At 39.8% G+C, this 16,713-nt stretch overlaps 1 protein-coding gene across 8 annotated transcripts in view; it reads right to left on the bottom strand.

Moving 5' to 3' along the window:
- Nucleotides 1–16,713, bottom strand: part of FOCAD (focadhesin) — a 117,061-nt gene that overhangs the window by 99,347 nt on the left and 1,001 nt on the right. For 4 of the 8 annotated variants that reach the window (XM_080573262.1, XM_080573269.1, XM_080573263.1 and 1 more), the window contains 5 exons: nucleotides 11,831–11,941; nucleotides 11,305–11,393; nucleotides 8,101–8,175; nucleotides 6,481–6,635; nucleotides 1,214–1,318 (listed from right to left, as the gene is read on the bottom strand). In XM_080573262.1, the coding sequence (XP_080429388.1) occupies nucleotides 1,214–1,318; nucleotides 6,481–6,635; nucleotides 8,101–8,175; nucleotides 11,305–11,361 (392 nt within the window). In that variant the 5' untranslated portion in view covers nucleotides 11,362–11,393; nucleotides 11,831–11,941. Of the gene's footprint in view, nucleotides 1–1,213; nucleotides 1,319–6,480; nucleotides 6,636–8,100; nucleotides 8,176–11,304; nucleotides 11,394–11,830; nucleotides 11,942–13,060; nucleotides 16,001–16,043; nucleotides 16,135–16,713 lie in introns of those variants that run through there. The other 4 variants (XM_080573264.1, XM_080573265.1, XM_080573266.1 and 1 more) reach the window with 3 other exon arrangements.

Genomic DNA, 16,713 nt, shown 5'->3' with positions numbered 1-16,713 from the left:
TGGCTGTCTAGGTAACTCTTCTTCGTTCCCTTCCATCAGGTATTTATACACATGGATAAAGTCCCCTTGAGCCTTCCCTTGTCCAGACTGAACAGTCCCAGTTCTCTCAGCCCCTCCTTATACGAAAGATGCACCAGTCCCTCCACCATGTTTGTGGTCCTTTTTTGGACTGTCTCCAGTAAGTCTCTATCTTTTCTTGTGCTGACAAGTGAGCAGTAGACCCAGCACTCAGATGTCCTTCACCACGGCTGAGCAGAGGGGAGGATCACTTCTGTCAGCCTGCTGGCAACCCTCTTCCTCATGCATCCCAGGCTGCTATAAGCCTCCTTTGCCGCAAGGGTGCATTGCTTGTTCATGGAAATGAAGAATATGCTGTTCTAAGTTATTCATGAGTTCCCTGGAAGTGATGAGTTCGCATGGAACTTTTAACTAAAGCATGTTTTGTTTCAGTATTTTGTGAAAAGAAAAAAGCTCAGATATACTCCATACTTTTCCTAACGAGACACTCAGATATGTCTAAGACCTTAAAGGAATTCCAGAGCTGGGTTAAAAAAAGCAGCAAAGAATCACCTCAGACAATTACACCATGACCATCAGATATCCGCACAAACTTAACTTGTTTCATGGAAGCCTTCCCCCTTAATGGTAAAACTGTCTCATTTGTTGCTGCTCACTCAAAGGAATGAATAGACTACTTCTGAAATAACACTGGTTCTCTGTGTATTAAGGATTTTTACAATATAGATTAAGCATGTGCAGTGATGGCTGTGACAAATTATTCCATTAATAATACAGTTCTATTAATGATTTGTATCATGAGGACTGTTAATTATCAATAACTTTTTTCCAAGACATGACCACTTTATGTCATTGAGTTTTTCTACAGGTGGGAACTTTGAATAACATCTTCCCCCGCAGCTAAGCATTTATGAAGGTGATAAAGGCTGAGCTCAAAAACAAAGCCTTTTTGTCAGCTAGGTTGAGTTCTACCCAGTCACCCGTCCTGCAACTCACCCAAAAAATATGTAATACTTAACTTTCTTATATACCCACTACTCTATCAAATTTGGTCAGAATTGGTTAGCAGGATCAAAATTACCACGATAAATAACAAATAAAAGGACTGAAAGCCAGTATTAACATTTGTGGGGTTTGTTTCTGGAAATCAAACAAGAAGTTGTTAGGCACCTAAATAAACCAATGTGAAACTAACCTGATTTCATACAGATTCTGAACAGCCTCATCTCCGTCTCTTCCCAGTTGTACAGCTTGAATCTGTAGTAATTTCCAAATAGTTTTTACTAAACCATGCACATTCCTGTTGACAAGAAGAAATAAATTACCATCAGGTATTGATCCAAGTTAGTTGATTCTTTTGTAAGAGGAGGAATACAACTGACAGTCAAGAAGCCCTGAATTTTCCTTATGGACCTCCACACACCTGTCTACACAATTTTGGACAAGTTGTGTATCCACACATCTTTATTTTCCTTTTCACAAAATGAACAAAATAGCAGAGACAAGAATTAATGCACCAGTTAACACCTATGATGGTTTCTTTCCACCCAATCTGACAAGCACATGTGCTGTTCCCAGCTTCATGGACATTGGTACTTTTAGCACATTAAAGCCTAATAACAGCTGTTCTCTGAATACAAGCACATAGGCAAATATTCAGCACGGTACACGGAAATTTCCACCATGCCTCTGACCACAAGAGAAATCACCCAAATACCCTACACTGAAACTGATGTTCTCATAAAAAAAACACTTGAGATATCTAGTTTATGCTGACTTCAAATCTCAAGAGAATGTTATGTACAACAATTTTATCTCCATCCGCCTATGTTAAGTACACTTTCAGTGAAAACGCAGTATTTCTGAAAGTTTGATAGGATTTCCCCCATTTTCCAAGGAAAATGTTAATGAAGGTAATAAAGTCCACACAAGGGGGAATAAAAGCTCTCCTGAACATGCAGTAAGGACCTTAACAATTCTAGAGGTTGAAACTGCTTGGCTGAGCTCGTGAGGACGATCTTAAAATTTTGTTTTCTTCTTCATAATCAAGTGTTCCACACCTTTCAAACCAGACCACATCAAATCCAAACTAAGCCCTGTTTTAGAAAATAGATTGGATTCTATAACAAATCACTTATTATACGATGAAAATGGAGACGGAGAGGAAAAAAAGTCATGACTGATTCTTGGACTGTTCATCTAGAAAACACTATACAGTTAAAACATCATCCCCTAAAAATCTATTAGATAGATCACTACTCATATCACTAAAACACATTTATTCCTCCCTTTAGTGGAAGCAAAACGAACAGGAAGAGCTAACACAATATACTATTATAAAAGATCGCCACCTGACAAAGCTAAAAAGTTGATTCTGTCATATATGGCAAAATACAGAAGGAAAAAAGAATTGAAGTCTAGAGGGGTTTTTTTTGGTTTGATTTACTATTTCCCCTCTTTCCTCCCTAGCAGGGTAAAAACAGATTTATCTGTAACTCCACTTCTCCATCAGTGAATGTAATACTGCAGGAACTCCCTGAATGGCCAGCTGGAAACAAGAAGTTATGCAGAATTCATGCAAGCCTCTCACAGGGCAGACAGAAACCATCATTCTCACTTAGCAGATGAACAAACTGAGATACGGTAACATTGTTTGGCACAGAATGCAGTGTGCTCCATAAAAACCTCCCTAAATTTTGGATTGATCTACGTACATTCAGACTTTGAAGTGATATCAAAAAAATCTGAACACGTATAAGGAATTTACATCAAAGGCCACTGAGACCTCATATGAGCACTGTTAAAAGACTGGAGTTTGCACACACTGGCTGGACCATCATCAGCTCAAAAACATGGGTTAACAACATGTAATCACAAACAACCATCAAGGCTTGATATTTACAAGTACTGTACTGAAGATTCAAAAAATGGAAAATGCATAGGATCATATGATTATAAAATCAAAACCTAAAATTCACATCAAAGAAAACGGACAAACATCATTTCTAACTGCCAGATCTTAACTGAATCTAACACCACCTGCAGACAGACTCTTCCATAAGTTGGTAAGTTATGATAGGGAACATCTGGAGATTCCCACAGTGGATATCCCACCAATAATAGTTTAGATTCATATACCAGATACAGACAAAGAAGTATATGCACTCTTCTGTGCCTTTTATACTCTTGCCAATAGTGCTGGAAAACACTGACCCCAATCAAAACAGACAGAATGTGCTCCTGTTTTCCTTCTTTCTTCCGAAAATGGATCAGTTACAAAATGTGCCAGTAATCATTAAAATTACTGGCTGCCATGACACCTGCCTCTTGAAACACTGAAATCCAACCATACACGAAAATATGAGGTTATGCAGAAATCTGTTGCCAAGCAACCAAAAGAAAGGAGCGGGGCAGGTCTCCAGATCCCAACGCATCCAGCCTAATGCACGGAGGGGAGGAGGTAGAGGGATCTTTTGGACAGCGACAGGGAGAAAGAGAACAACAACCTCTGAGCCATTTAAAAGTAAATCTGCTGGCATGTCCCCCAGCTTCAACAGAGTAACTATTCAGCACAGAAAATATAAAAACAGTAAGAAAACAGGCTTGACTGTTCTGATATTCCAGTACTGCTGGCCTGAATTCCCTGATGGAGGGTGGGGTGGGGGGACACAAACGCCTGCTTTAGGCTTTGCACACCACTCCTGAACTCAAACAGCACATTGGCATGACATATTGCAAGAATTTCCCTACAAGCATACATGCTCAGGTGACAAAAACATTCAAAAAACACATATACACAAAAATCTTTCTGACAATTTCTTGTAGAGTACAATAATCCATTGTTTCACAGGTTTCTAGTAGAATTATTTGATTATTTATGATGATCTGTAATTGAATACAGGCCACAGTTTTTCCCTCTGCTACAAGAGAAAGGACTGTGATGATTCCTACAAGCAGAGGACAGCCGTTTTGCTGAATCAAAACACAGGAAGCTGGAGATCAATGTGAAAAACAAAGTAAAATCATGTGTGTACGTATAAATGTACTTATGTACACATACTTTTGTATTTGATGTATGTGTATATACACAAAAAAGTATGCATGCATATACATATACACACACCCAAACACACATACAACATTCCATCAGGTTTAGACTTTAAAGGCATCAGAGAAAACTGAATATTGAGTCTAACTGCACCAAAGAATAGCTTCTCATTTGTATAATGAGCAGATAGTGTGAACCACATAAAAAGTTTACACAGACAAGCACTGGATGTGTGCCTTTGACAGCACAAATGTCTTTGTAACACGCAGAATTTGTTACACCTGACAAAATAAAAATCACCATGTACACTAAGCCCCTGCTAAATTCTCCATAACATAAGGAAAGGAAGATAGAACACATCAACAGTCTTTGCCAATAAAACATTTACTTAACTCCATTCAGCACTGACAGGTGCTCGGCAGTTGCATGTGCCTTTCTGCTGGCTGCTAATCTCATATATATGTTCTTTTAAAGACACTGTGCACACAGCAGTACAAAGCCCCAGAGCAAACCTGGATGAAAATCTGGCTGGGAATAAGAAGATGGAACAGCAGACTAAGACTCTAAAATAGTCAAGAGAATAAAAAGCATCAGTACTGAAATGAACCAAGCACAAACCATCAATTTAATAAGCTACTGAGGCTGCAGACATTTTAAATGCGAAGACTTCTATGTTTGGGATAAACCCTACTTTGCAGTCCATGGTGGAAGTGGTTTGAACTGTGGCAGCTTGAGGAAAGAAATGCCAAAAGTATGCATACAAAGGGTTCCTAGGTAATCCACCAGCACTTACCATAGCAACTAACCATTTAAGTTGGTTTATCACATGGAAAAAAAAAACTAAGAATGGTATGGAAATGGGGCAGAGCTTTTTTAACAAACTAAGAATGGCGTGGAAATGGGGCAGAGCTCTTTTAACATTTGAACTCTACTTTTATTTCTAAGGCTAGCTCAGTCTAAAATATCCTGATTTACACTCATTTTTTTCCTTATGTAAAAATGGTATTAACATTTAACTTCCCCATGTACTGCTGACACTGCAACAACTCTTCATGGATCAGGATTTCAATATTTTTTTGTTCACAAGCCACAGCTAAATTGAAGGGAAAGTTTCATTATGTCACAGTGCTCAGATTCTCACAGTCTACAGCACAGGTGCTTTTGCTTCTTCGTTAACAATGCAGATTGCTCCCTTGACCCCAAATTGAAGGTCCTTTGGAGGACAGTGGATTACAGAAATTATTCATATTATAAAAATGTACTTACAAAACCTTTCCTAGGAATCCATAACCAACTACTGTAAACTGAGCACAGTCAGCTTCACCACAGCAAGATCCTAGGAGTAATCCAACCTCAAACAACAACAACTAAGTCACAAGGACAGAAAGAGTCTTTTTTTTTTTTCCCCTAAACACGTGATTTCTTCAGGATATCACTGCAGCTTACTCACACCTAAACTCACCTTTGGCTCAGACTGATCAAGAGAAACCTCAGCCTAGAACTGATTCTTTGAGGCAAGAAGGAGTGGAAAACTTGAATAGCATGGTTTCTGCAACCTCTGTGCTGAGCTCACCAGCATAATGCACCACAGGTGTAGCACCAGTTAGAAGGTTCAGCTAAAAATGACACTAGCATTCTCTAGAAAGAGGACGAGAAGGCTTAGTGCAGAAATCCAGTTATCTTCCAAAAGTCAGAAGAGACACAAAGATAGTCCAAAGTCAACTTTATAAGGTTGGGAGAGTTGAGTGGAAACACTTTCCCTGATATTTTTGACTTTCCATTTCTAAGTTTAACGCACAGTTCCTTTTTCCCCCACTACAGCTGCATTCTCCCAGTATGTTGGACAGGCCAGCTATCTCAGAACTACAGTGTGAGATGTAGGCATTATATTTGCAGAGTTTTGTAAGAGGAAATAGCTGTGAAGTTAGGTAAAGTGATTTCTTCTTTAGCGGACATGGAAACAAAACCCATCATCTGTAATTCCTACCCAGAACCTAATGGCAGTTCCATATGAATAATCAGTTATTTGGACACGCTGATTAGGAAGGTATTCCCCCACCTCTTATCATTATGCAAGTTACTGTCATTTTTCTCCCCATGGTACACACAACAAACCAGGCAATGCCATGACTTCTAAGGTTCTCCAGTTTCAAGTTCGAAGCGTTAGCCTAAACTTCTACCAGTTTCCACTCACATGCAGAGGATAGACTATAAATTCTTCCTTCAGAGTCAAACCCACACAGTCACTGCTAAGATGAAAGCAATACAGAAGGGCAGGACACGGTCAGCCCTCAGTGCCTGTTTGAAAATACAGTCATTCACAGAGCCACTCCTCTTCCACTGGATTTTCAAGGAAAAAGCAAAGACTGACAACAAGTTGACAAAAAGCACAAAATCAAGTAAACAAATGCTACCTTGCTGAGGGAATTAGGTTGAGAGCCCCATGAAGAACATAGTCGAGCTCGGCATGGTTCTCTGCAACAAGTGCCACCAACCCCTCGGAGCAGGCTGTTCTCAAAGCAACATTCTCACTGCAGCACTTCTCCCAGAGCAAGTTCAGAGCAGGAGTCTGAAATCAGAAGTATGAGATGAACAATAAAAAGGCTGACATTGATTTCTCTTTTCATTTCAAACACACTTTTAAGTAAAAACCTGCTCAACAGCTTCCCCTGAAGTCTTAGAGATCACAAAGAGAAGCTGGGATACAGATTCTTCACCTAAAAAGGGCTTCCTCAGGACGATTCCCATGTTTCCTGTCCAAAATTACCTATATTCTCAGTATGGACAGGACTCTCTCAAAAAAGAATAAGGTGGAAGAATTTTTCAGCTGTGCCCGTAAGCTAGCATCAATTTTACTTTCCTTGAAAAACTAACTTGTAATTAGAGACATCTCAGGAACTGCTACATCAAGCAGTGTCTATAGCAGGGTGTAGTGCAAACGGCTAGAGGCAGGCATGCAAACAGCTATAGAGGTAAGTCGCCTTTATTCACCAAGTGAAGCCTTCAGTTCTCTCCATTTGCTAGTAAAGACAAAGATTTGGCATTATTCACTAAACCCACTGTCTGTTTTGATGATAAATTTGCATTTATGAGTTGGTTTACTGACTTTGTGGTTTCTGAATGGAGAAACAAGGAAAACAAACGTTTTTAATCAACTGAATACTGCAAAATACTTCTAAAAAAATGAGCTTATAATATTAAAGGGAACCATCTTCTATTTCTTACGGTTTTAGAAGGTGTTGCTATGTTTCAGTTCAATAACTTCATGGGGCAGCAGAAGGGAAGAGTCAGCTTTTAGCTCAAGACATAATGTCACTTAGGAACATGACAATGCTCAGGAATTTGTAGGAGCTACTGTTGGAGAAACTATGCACCTCAAACACTCCTTCACATCAAAACTCAGCTCCTTTCAGGTTTGATTTTGGGTTTGCTTGTTTGGGCCTAGAGGGTGTTGTTAATAGTTCAGACCAGAAGGAAAAATCCACAGGCTTTTTTCCTGCTCATTTCTGTACAAATCAGCTTCTGGAGAGGACAAATGGAGGAAACCTTACCTAAGACCTCTCCTACACTGCTGTGACACCAGCATTTCACATCTCTCACTTAAGAAGACAGACTCACCATGTTCTCTCAAAGAAATGTGAGCTTTACGTAGCTAATATGAAAGAAAACACCAGTACAGCCATGTGAAAGGATATTCTTTATGAAATACCTATTCTGACGTAATTTTTTTTTTTTTTTTTTTTTTTTTACTCAAATGGCATTATCACCCCACATGACACTTCACTTCTGGTAATGTAAATAAACTTAAACAAAACTTCCTTCAATTGAGCATACCTAGATGTTGCTATTCGACAAAATTTAGGCTTCTGCCTTCTAATCCAGAAGACTTAGCCACCACCTGTATGCCCAGACACGTATTGCCAACATACTTTACTTAACTTAATTAGGGTTTCTTGAAATTACAGAATAGAAATCCACAGAAAAATGTAAGCATCTATTGTTTGAAAATAAATAAGTTGAAGAATGGCACATACCTGGTGAGATGCCTGCTTGATCTTCCCTGAAGAAACATTTTCTTTCAGTACTGCAGCAATCAGATGACCCACAGCCTAAAAGAGAGAAGTAAAAAACACACACAGATGGAACATTATTTTTCACCCCACTGGTAGGAAGAATTTATACTTCTGTTGCCTATGATCATGATTTGAAACACCGTACTTATACTAGCATGGAAGATGAAATACATCTTAGAGTCAAATAACCCCCCTAATACTGCCATACTTTTTACATCTTACAAGATTAGTATTAGGTATATCCTCAGGAATTGCAGGTATTTTAATGTATCAACTGTAACAGACATTTACAGCTCCACCACTGCCCAGATCTCAGTGTACTTTGCAGCACTGACCGTTTGTATATCCTTTACTATACAAGGCATTGGAAGCACGAGAGGAAACAAGAGAACACATGTAAGAAACTTCTGCAAAGTTCTGCAGCGCAGGTTTAGCAAAACACTGACGAACATAGCCTCATAGCTTAAGCCCTTTACATACCCACCAGCACACCTACTGCCAGAAACGTTTCGTTTACTTTAAACAAGACATTTGGATTTAACTGTATTCCTCATAAAGCTATTCTGTGGTGAAGAAATCATGAACAATACTCCTTTAAATTTTCAAGGTTCTCCAGGAAAATGTTCTCGAGACCAGGGCTTCAATCCTAAAAACAGTGTTTGTTCATTTGAGCAGTAAGAAAATAAAATTTCTCATTCTATTTCAATAGAAGAAATATCAGATTTCCTCAAACTGCCTTTAAAATGTAAATATAGACTTAAACCTTAAATAAATTTCAAATGCTTCAGGGTGTTTGGATCTAGACTTTTTTCTCTCTAATGCTTTATTCTGTCTTGCTTCATAATCATTGATACAGCTACTCAGACAAGCTTTTCTGAGACAGGCAAAAAGACATCTTTTCATAGTAAGCAAATAAAAATGTTGCAGATTATCAATGTACCCAGAATAACAGCTGCATCTGCTCTCCTGCAGCAAGCACTGATATTTACTTTTGGAAAAAAAGTGAACTAGGAAGCCAAGATGAAAAAACAAAACAAAACAAAAACACCAGTAACATTTCTGTTTCACTAGCGTATAGAAAGACAAACAGAGATTTTAAATGATTCCAGGTTTTTTCTCCTTTCAGGATTTACTTACACCTCCTTTAGATGCTAGCTGCTAGCCTGACATGACAAACTCCAAGAGAGCAGATCACATTTCCAGGAACAATGTCACTATAAGCCTTCCTAGACTACAGGGACTATGCCTTTCAAAGGTTTTGATATGTACTCTGATATATTTGGCAAAAAAATAAAAAATCTTTACTGAGAGAATGCTTTATTATCCAAGAATCTTAGTGTTGTGAAAACAAAGTGAGTAAGTGGAACAAAGTCAGATCTTTGTTTCGCTGCAGCTATCCCATTGCAAAAGCAACAACATGCTCCCCAGGTAGATTAGGTCTTTTCTTAGAAAACTTAACAAGCAAACCTTCTATTATTTTTCATTTTCCTGCTCATAAGGAACTTCAGAAAATGAATTCACACCTGCATCCTTAAAACCATTTTTATTAAACTGGGGAAAAAAAGGTTATTAACAGAAAGAGCCTTTTGGAGTACATATATATACATATATAGTACATGTGGAGTACAGTATATATACAGAAAAGTCAAAACAAAGATTAGCCCAGTACATTCCAAGAACTTGATTTATCAGTAAAAGTTTTTGTCCCAGAAAACTGCTCAAGTCCATCACTTTGCTGATCTTTTGTCTGTGCAGGCTACATGCTTTGCAGAGCAGATGCCTGATGACAGCTGGAAGATTATGGTGTGCTTTTGAGCAGTCAAAGAATAGAAGTGGAAGCTAGAGAAATGACCAAAGCACAGCACAAACTCCTTAATGACGAACAGCTGTAGTGATAAACCAAGAGACAGCAGTAGTGAAAAACCAAGAAATATCAGCAATACTTATACCAAAGGAAGTTCTGAAAACTGGTTAAAAGATACCAAGTCCTACTCACCAAGGCTAGACAACATGAACTCATCTGCAGTACAAGACACTTTGCTAGACTAAAGATGAACTCTGGCAATTGAGTGAAGAAGCTAATGTCCCTGAAAGCTTATCTGTTTGCAAGCGGACTTCTTTGTCTCTCTTTCAAACTCAGTCACTGTAAATCAATGCAATCTCAGCTAAACTGAAAAGGCAGAGGAACCATGTTGCCCAGATTGAATTCACATCAACTAAATCCATCAAATAATTGGCTGCAAATTTAATCCTGAATTCAAAATAGGAAGAAGCAGAAAATGTGGGAAGCTAGCTCTGATTCTATAGCTAAAGGGAAAGATTTAAAATACTGAAATGAGAAATTACTGAAACTGTAAAGATCTATTGAAAAATAGACGTAATAGGTCTATTAAGCAATAGACCTAATAACAAAATTTATTACTTTCTTCCTTGCTGTCCACCAAAAATACTATGGTAAACACTTGATTTAAATTAGAAAGTTACAGGTGGATATGATCAGAAGCCAACAGACAGAGCTGAAAATAACGGCATTTTGGTCTGCTGATGACAGCGAAACTGCACAGTTATTGAGGACACAAGACTGCAGTAATTCGACATCAGTTCTCATCACACAGGAGAAAAATACGTCATACAATCACAGAATGGTTTGGGTTGGAAGGGACCTTAAAGATCATCTAGTTCCAACCTCCCTGCCATGGGCGGGGATGTCACCCACTAGATAAGGTTGCCCAGGGCCTTGTCCAACCTGGTCTTGAACACCTCCAGGGATGGGGCATCCACAGCTGCTCTGGGGAACCACTTCCTGTGCCTTATCACCCTCTGAGTGAAAAATTTACTCCCAACCTCTGCTCTAAATCTCTCCTCTTTTAGTTTAAGACCATTCCCCCTTGTCCTATCACTCCACTCCCTGACAAAGATGCCCCCCCCGGCTTTCCTCTAAGCACCCTTTAGGTACTGAAAGGCCACGAGTAAGGTCTCCCCAGAGCCTTCTCTTCTCCAGGCTGAGACACCCAGGACACTTGAGAATAACCTACTTTTATGGTTTTCTGGCCTTGCAGATAAAAACTCATTCTTACCACCTTTTGAGAGCCAGGCAGCAGGACATGAAACAAAGGTTTCTACAGACAATGCAATTTATTTAATGTTTTAAAAAATAAGAATTACCTGTGACTGAATAACTGCGTTAGGAAATTCAAACCTCTTCTTGATGTCGTCTGACATTTTGGCTATGTCATGTGACACTAAATCATACTCTGCAACAGAGATTAAAAAAAAAGTGTTTGGGACTATGTTTGCTATTTGCCAGAAAATTTGCTCAGGTGTTTGTTTACACATAACAGCAGGTGTAAGTATTGCATCTTTTTCTTCCCCCTAAGCATACCACATTACTTTGCTTTATGGCTTAAACCCAGGAAATGCTGAATACTTAGTGCTCTCGTGTGAAAAATGGGTGATCAATATTTCTTAAAGATGAAGCAAACACACAGTTCCGCATGGTTCCACAGTTCCACATGTGTACTCTGAGAGCATATACTTAAGAATGCCCTCAAGGGCATAAACTTCATTGACTTAATAATGGGACAGCTCAGGAGTGTTCCGTTTCTAAAATATGATTTAAAATGCAAAAACTTCCATATATTTTTCAAGTATTTCATGCAAAAACAGGAGTAAACAAACAAAAAAAACCCACCTGTAAGACTTTAAATAGTAACTGTAGTTAGGAGCTGGAAGACTTGACAAAAAAACTTTCCAGAGTTCTCTAGAAGTTGGAGTATGCGGACACCTGCAAGCACACAGGAACCTAAATCGGAGAGAAATCAGAACTCAGTTTACCTGGTTGCACACCACTGACATTGATGAAAAATTGCAAACATTAAAATATTTTAAGTTCGTTGTAAACACACCTTCAGTAACTTTGAATGGCTTTCTTAAAAAAAAAATACAAAAACCTAGCACTTGCTAAAAAGCTAATTTTAAAGTTTTGCAATAAGAACCAAGACAAAATATGCATGCACTCTATTCCGATTTCAAGACATGCTATTGGTGCAATGCATTCAGATTATTGCCACCAATTTTCCAAAAGACTGTATCAAACAATCTGGAAACATGCAAACGCATGATGTGCCGCAACAAATTCCATTCACAGCAATAAAAATGAAAAATAATATTTGTCATCTCAATGAATATAAAATGCCTGGCGTTTAAGCATCTAAAGAAAAAACATCTGAAGTTATGCTGAAAGGGCTCAGCTGTTTTAGCCTCCCCTTGTATGCCTTGTGCTCCAGCTCCCTGACCATCCTGATGGCCTCTACTGGATGTAGCCCAGTGTCCTTCTTGTGCTGGGGCACCTAAATCTGGATATAGCACTCACGATGCTGTCTCACAAGTACCTGACAGAGAGGAACAATCACGGTCACAGACGTCAGATTCTTACTAACATGCTCCGAGATGAAGCCAGCCTTCCTTGCCGCTACCCTGCACTGCTGACTCGTGTACAACTCGGCATCTGCTAAGACCGAGTGCCCCAGGGCCTTTTCTGTAGACCTGCTTCCTAGTCAGCCACTGCCTGTATCAGTGTATGGGATTGCTCCATTCCAGATGCAAGACCCTGTACTGCACCATGCTGAATTGCCAAATGTTCCTGTCAGCCCATTTCTCCAAACTGTCCAGGTCCTTCCGAAAAACAGCCTGCTTACCAGTCCTTTGGATACTCCCTGCAATCTGATATCAGCCACAAAGCCATGGAGTGCACTCCACCCCATCGCCCAGACCATTCATGAAGACAGTCAGCAGTACCGGGCCCCCCAGCTGATCCCCGCAGGGCAGCATCGCAGGACAGCCTGGTGCACTCTGCACCCCTTGGGCCCGGCTGCCTAGCCAGTTTTCCACCAAACGTGCTACCCACTTACCCAGGACATACCTCACGAACTGGTGATAGGGAGACAACAGAAGATGTTTTCAAAGGTCTTGGTACAGCGTACAAGATCCTGCTTGTTCACAGCACCAGTAACTTCATTAGAGAAAGCAATGAGGTTGGTCACGGGAGCATGATCTGTCCTTGGTAAATCCATGCTGACTGCATGCAGTCACCATCTCCTTCCTGCATTTAAAAATGGTTTCTACAAGGGCATACTGCCTAATGTTCCCAGGGACCGAAGTGATGCTGACTAGACTATGGTTCCCTGGATCCTTCTCCTCCTTCACATCCCCAAAAACGTGTTCCAGGAACACGCTGAGTGACTTTCCCACAGACTGAAGTGAGGATGACATGGCTACAGTTCTCCAGGTTGCAGAGCTCCCCTAACTTCCACGCCCCTTTTAAAGGTTTAGAAGAGCAACTTCACAAGGGCCTCAACCAGCTCTTCTAGCATTGTAGAAAGGTCCTACTTTCCCTTGGTCAGACATTTACTATGAGTGTGACCCTGGGGGCTCCTCTTGCTGCTGCTGATGTCCTGTGCAACTTTCAGCTCCAGCTCAGCCTTGGTTTCTCTGACAGCATCTCTGTATGACCAAGCAATATTTCTAAACTGCGCCTTCGTAGCCTGTGCCTGCTGCTCCCTCCTGCATACTGCTCCTTTCACACTGGAGCTCCCTCTTCAGCCTCCCAGTACATCTGGTTGGTCTCCTGAACATCAGCATCATCCCTTCTTGCTCCTGAAGGACACTATGCTTATAGCTTTGCCAGCTGTCCTGAGCTCCTTTACCCTGCAGTGCTACCTCCCACAGGATCCTACCCACATGACCTTGAATACACCAAAACCTGCTCTCCTGAAGCTCAGGGTCTGTACTCTGCTACTGGCCCTCCCCATCCCAGTTGCTGGGCTCTAGCCATTTACAGCTAAAGGTAGCACACGGAAAAGCAATCTCACTGTAGGAAGAGGAAGAAAGTCACATCCTCGGTCGAACAAATATTTGCATAGTTTCTGATCTGAATTTTGTAAATGGGAAACTGGTGAATCAAAAATAAAGATGACACCCTGCGCACTACTGCAAATCTTAGATGGCAACAAAATTGCAAAACATTGTGCAAAATGCAGGAATCCAGCGCATCCAACTCTCAATGGCATTTTTGGAGGGCATATGAGAAACAACGTAGTATTTAGAGACCTGACAAGCTAGAAATCTAGTGCTATCACCATTAACTACAAAGAGAACTTCAAGCATCACAGTAACATCACCGTTCAACAAAGCACACCTGCCCATTCTGAAAGACACTGTTGAGCAGGCATGGAATTGCTTACAGGCTTAATACTAAGCTGAAGGGCCTTTTTTTTTTTTTTTTAAGAAATCACACAGAAGAATTAGAAATCATAAAATATATGAAGGCTGTAACATTTAATGTTCAAGTACTGTGAACAAAAAGAATAAAATAAAGCTTATTTTTAACAAATTGCTTTATTTTACTCCCCAAGATTTTTTTTTATTTTGCACAGACACAAAAACCAGAAAGTTTTTCATCTCCCGTACATACTTAATAGAATGTCTCTTTGTAACCAGGCTGTTACTTGAGCACTATTATTTCACACTAGTACAACATATACATGAAATGCTATTTTACAGTCCAACTAACCTACGCATATGATTTCACAGTTATTCACCTCCACAAAAAGAAGCTTTTCTTCTCACTGTGCATTACTTGGAACACCTAATGCCCTTCTGCTGACTTTGCACCCCCAAATAAACAGATGATGGAAGATCATCACCTGCAGTGTTGTCTTAGTATCATTGACATCTCACCCTTCTGACAAGAGGCAAGAAGTTGACAGGTTAACCTTTTAGTAAATTTAGAAATGATCCAAAAAGGAAAATCATAAGGAAGTAGGACCCAGTCAAAAGTTAGTGGCTACTATCCTTTGAAGGCTTTGGAAGACAGGCATTTTTATTATATATTTGTTAGCATTTGGTAGTTAACCAAACTTAGCAGTTCAAGACTTTAATCAGAAAATGGTTAGGAACTGCTAAATATGCTCTTGAATCAGGCACACCTTCTCAGCATGACTTTTATTCATTTATATCCCGCTTCTCCATGTACCATTTCCAGTTTTCCCATTACAAGAAAACCCTCACAGAAAAGTCACACAATAATTTATGCATGCTGAGAATGATGACATAATGAGACAAAAAGAAGAACACATTTAGGAGAACAGCTGCTGTAGATAGTAACTGAAGAGCCAAAGGCAGCCAAAATCTTGCTGCAGACACTTCCATTCATGATTTATAAAATGGAACTTCAGCACTACCTAAACCTAGAGTTAATTAAAAACAAACAGAAAAACACCTCCACTACTGCCCAAAAGCCTTTTTTCTTAAGCTAGTGCCTTGCTTTTTGTCACTGAAGATCTAAAAGCTATCAAGATTAGGTCAAGACAAATGCTGTGAAAATAAAGAAGTAAAGCAAGAAGGTAAGGTTTCTTCCATTCTTCAGTTTCCATACTTTAATTTGGTGAGCACTTGCTATTAATTAAAAAAAAATTGAGCAACTGCTTCCTCATCTTTTTGGAAAAATGGTTACTGCCCACTCTTGTCAGCATGCCAAGCCACTTTTATAGGCAGGACTATCAGTTTTTCGTGCAACCCTTTCCTCTCCCATGAATGGCATAACTGCCACACAGTAATCCCAACAACTGGAAAGGCAACTGCAAAGAAGTGTCTCCTATTTTTATGAGGCTTCTGCCACAAAAATAAGGAGGGCCAGGCTCATGATAGTTGACAGGAGTCTCTATGGCCTATCAGAAACAGCCCTGAAAAGCACTTACAAATTTTACCCCAGCCTGCAACGTTTGGGACAGTGCTGCTTCTCAAAAAACACCTAGCAGAATCTCTTTTAACATTAACAACTCCTGTAGCATTGTTTTCCCCATGTTACAGCTGACACGGATTGTTAGCATTATACAAAACACAACCTTTGCAAAGGAAGCATCAACATCATGAAACAAATCCATCCATATCCAGAACAGGTTCAATGTGAGCAGATCTTTCTCATTTCCCTGTCTCCTGAAAATAAATAAATAAAATAATAATAATAATACAGGAATGCTATGAAAGGGAGTGAGTACCTTGCAGATTGTTAGAGCAATCCTCTCCTAAAACCCTGCAAAGGACCATGCCAAAACAGCTGGTCTTAGCTGGGTGGGATACAGTGGCCACTAAGTATCCCCCAAACTTTCCCTGTGTAGGTCAGCAGCCTACCTTGCTAAGTTGTAACTAATTACATTTTGCTTGTCCTGAGGTGTTTCTTTGTTTATTTGGCCTAAGTTGTTATTCTCCTATCAGCATTGCTGAAGAGACACTTTATACCATCAACCAGGTAAAACACCCACCAGTGTGTCTCCAACACACAGACACAAACACACGAAAGAACTAATGAAAGAAAAAAAAAAAAAAAGACATGGATAGGCAAAGAGACTCCTGCTTTGTTTTCCTAACAGAGAATCACTGAATATCCAAGTTGGAAGGGACCCACAATGATCATCAGGTCCAACTCCGGGGTCCCCAACATAATCAGTATGAAAATCCTAATGCTAAGTACAAGCAGTGCTAGTGCAGCCGAGCCAGAGCAGGGTTACCTTGGCA

Source organism: Anser brachyrhynchus (genome assembly GCF_964034855.1).
Source record: "Anser brachyrhynchus genome assembly, chromosome: Z".
Lineage (NCBI taxonomy): Eukaryota > Metazoa > Chordata > Aves > Anseriformes > Anatidae > Anser > Anser brachyrhynchus.
This window is presented reverse-complemented; position numbering and strand designations above follow the sequence as displayed.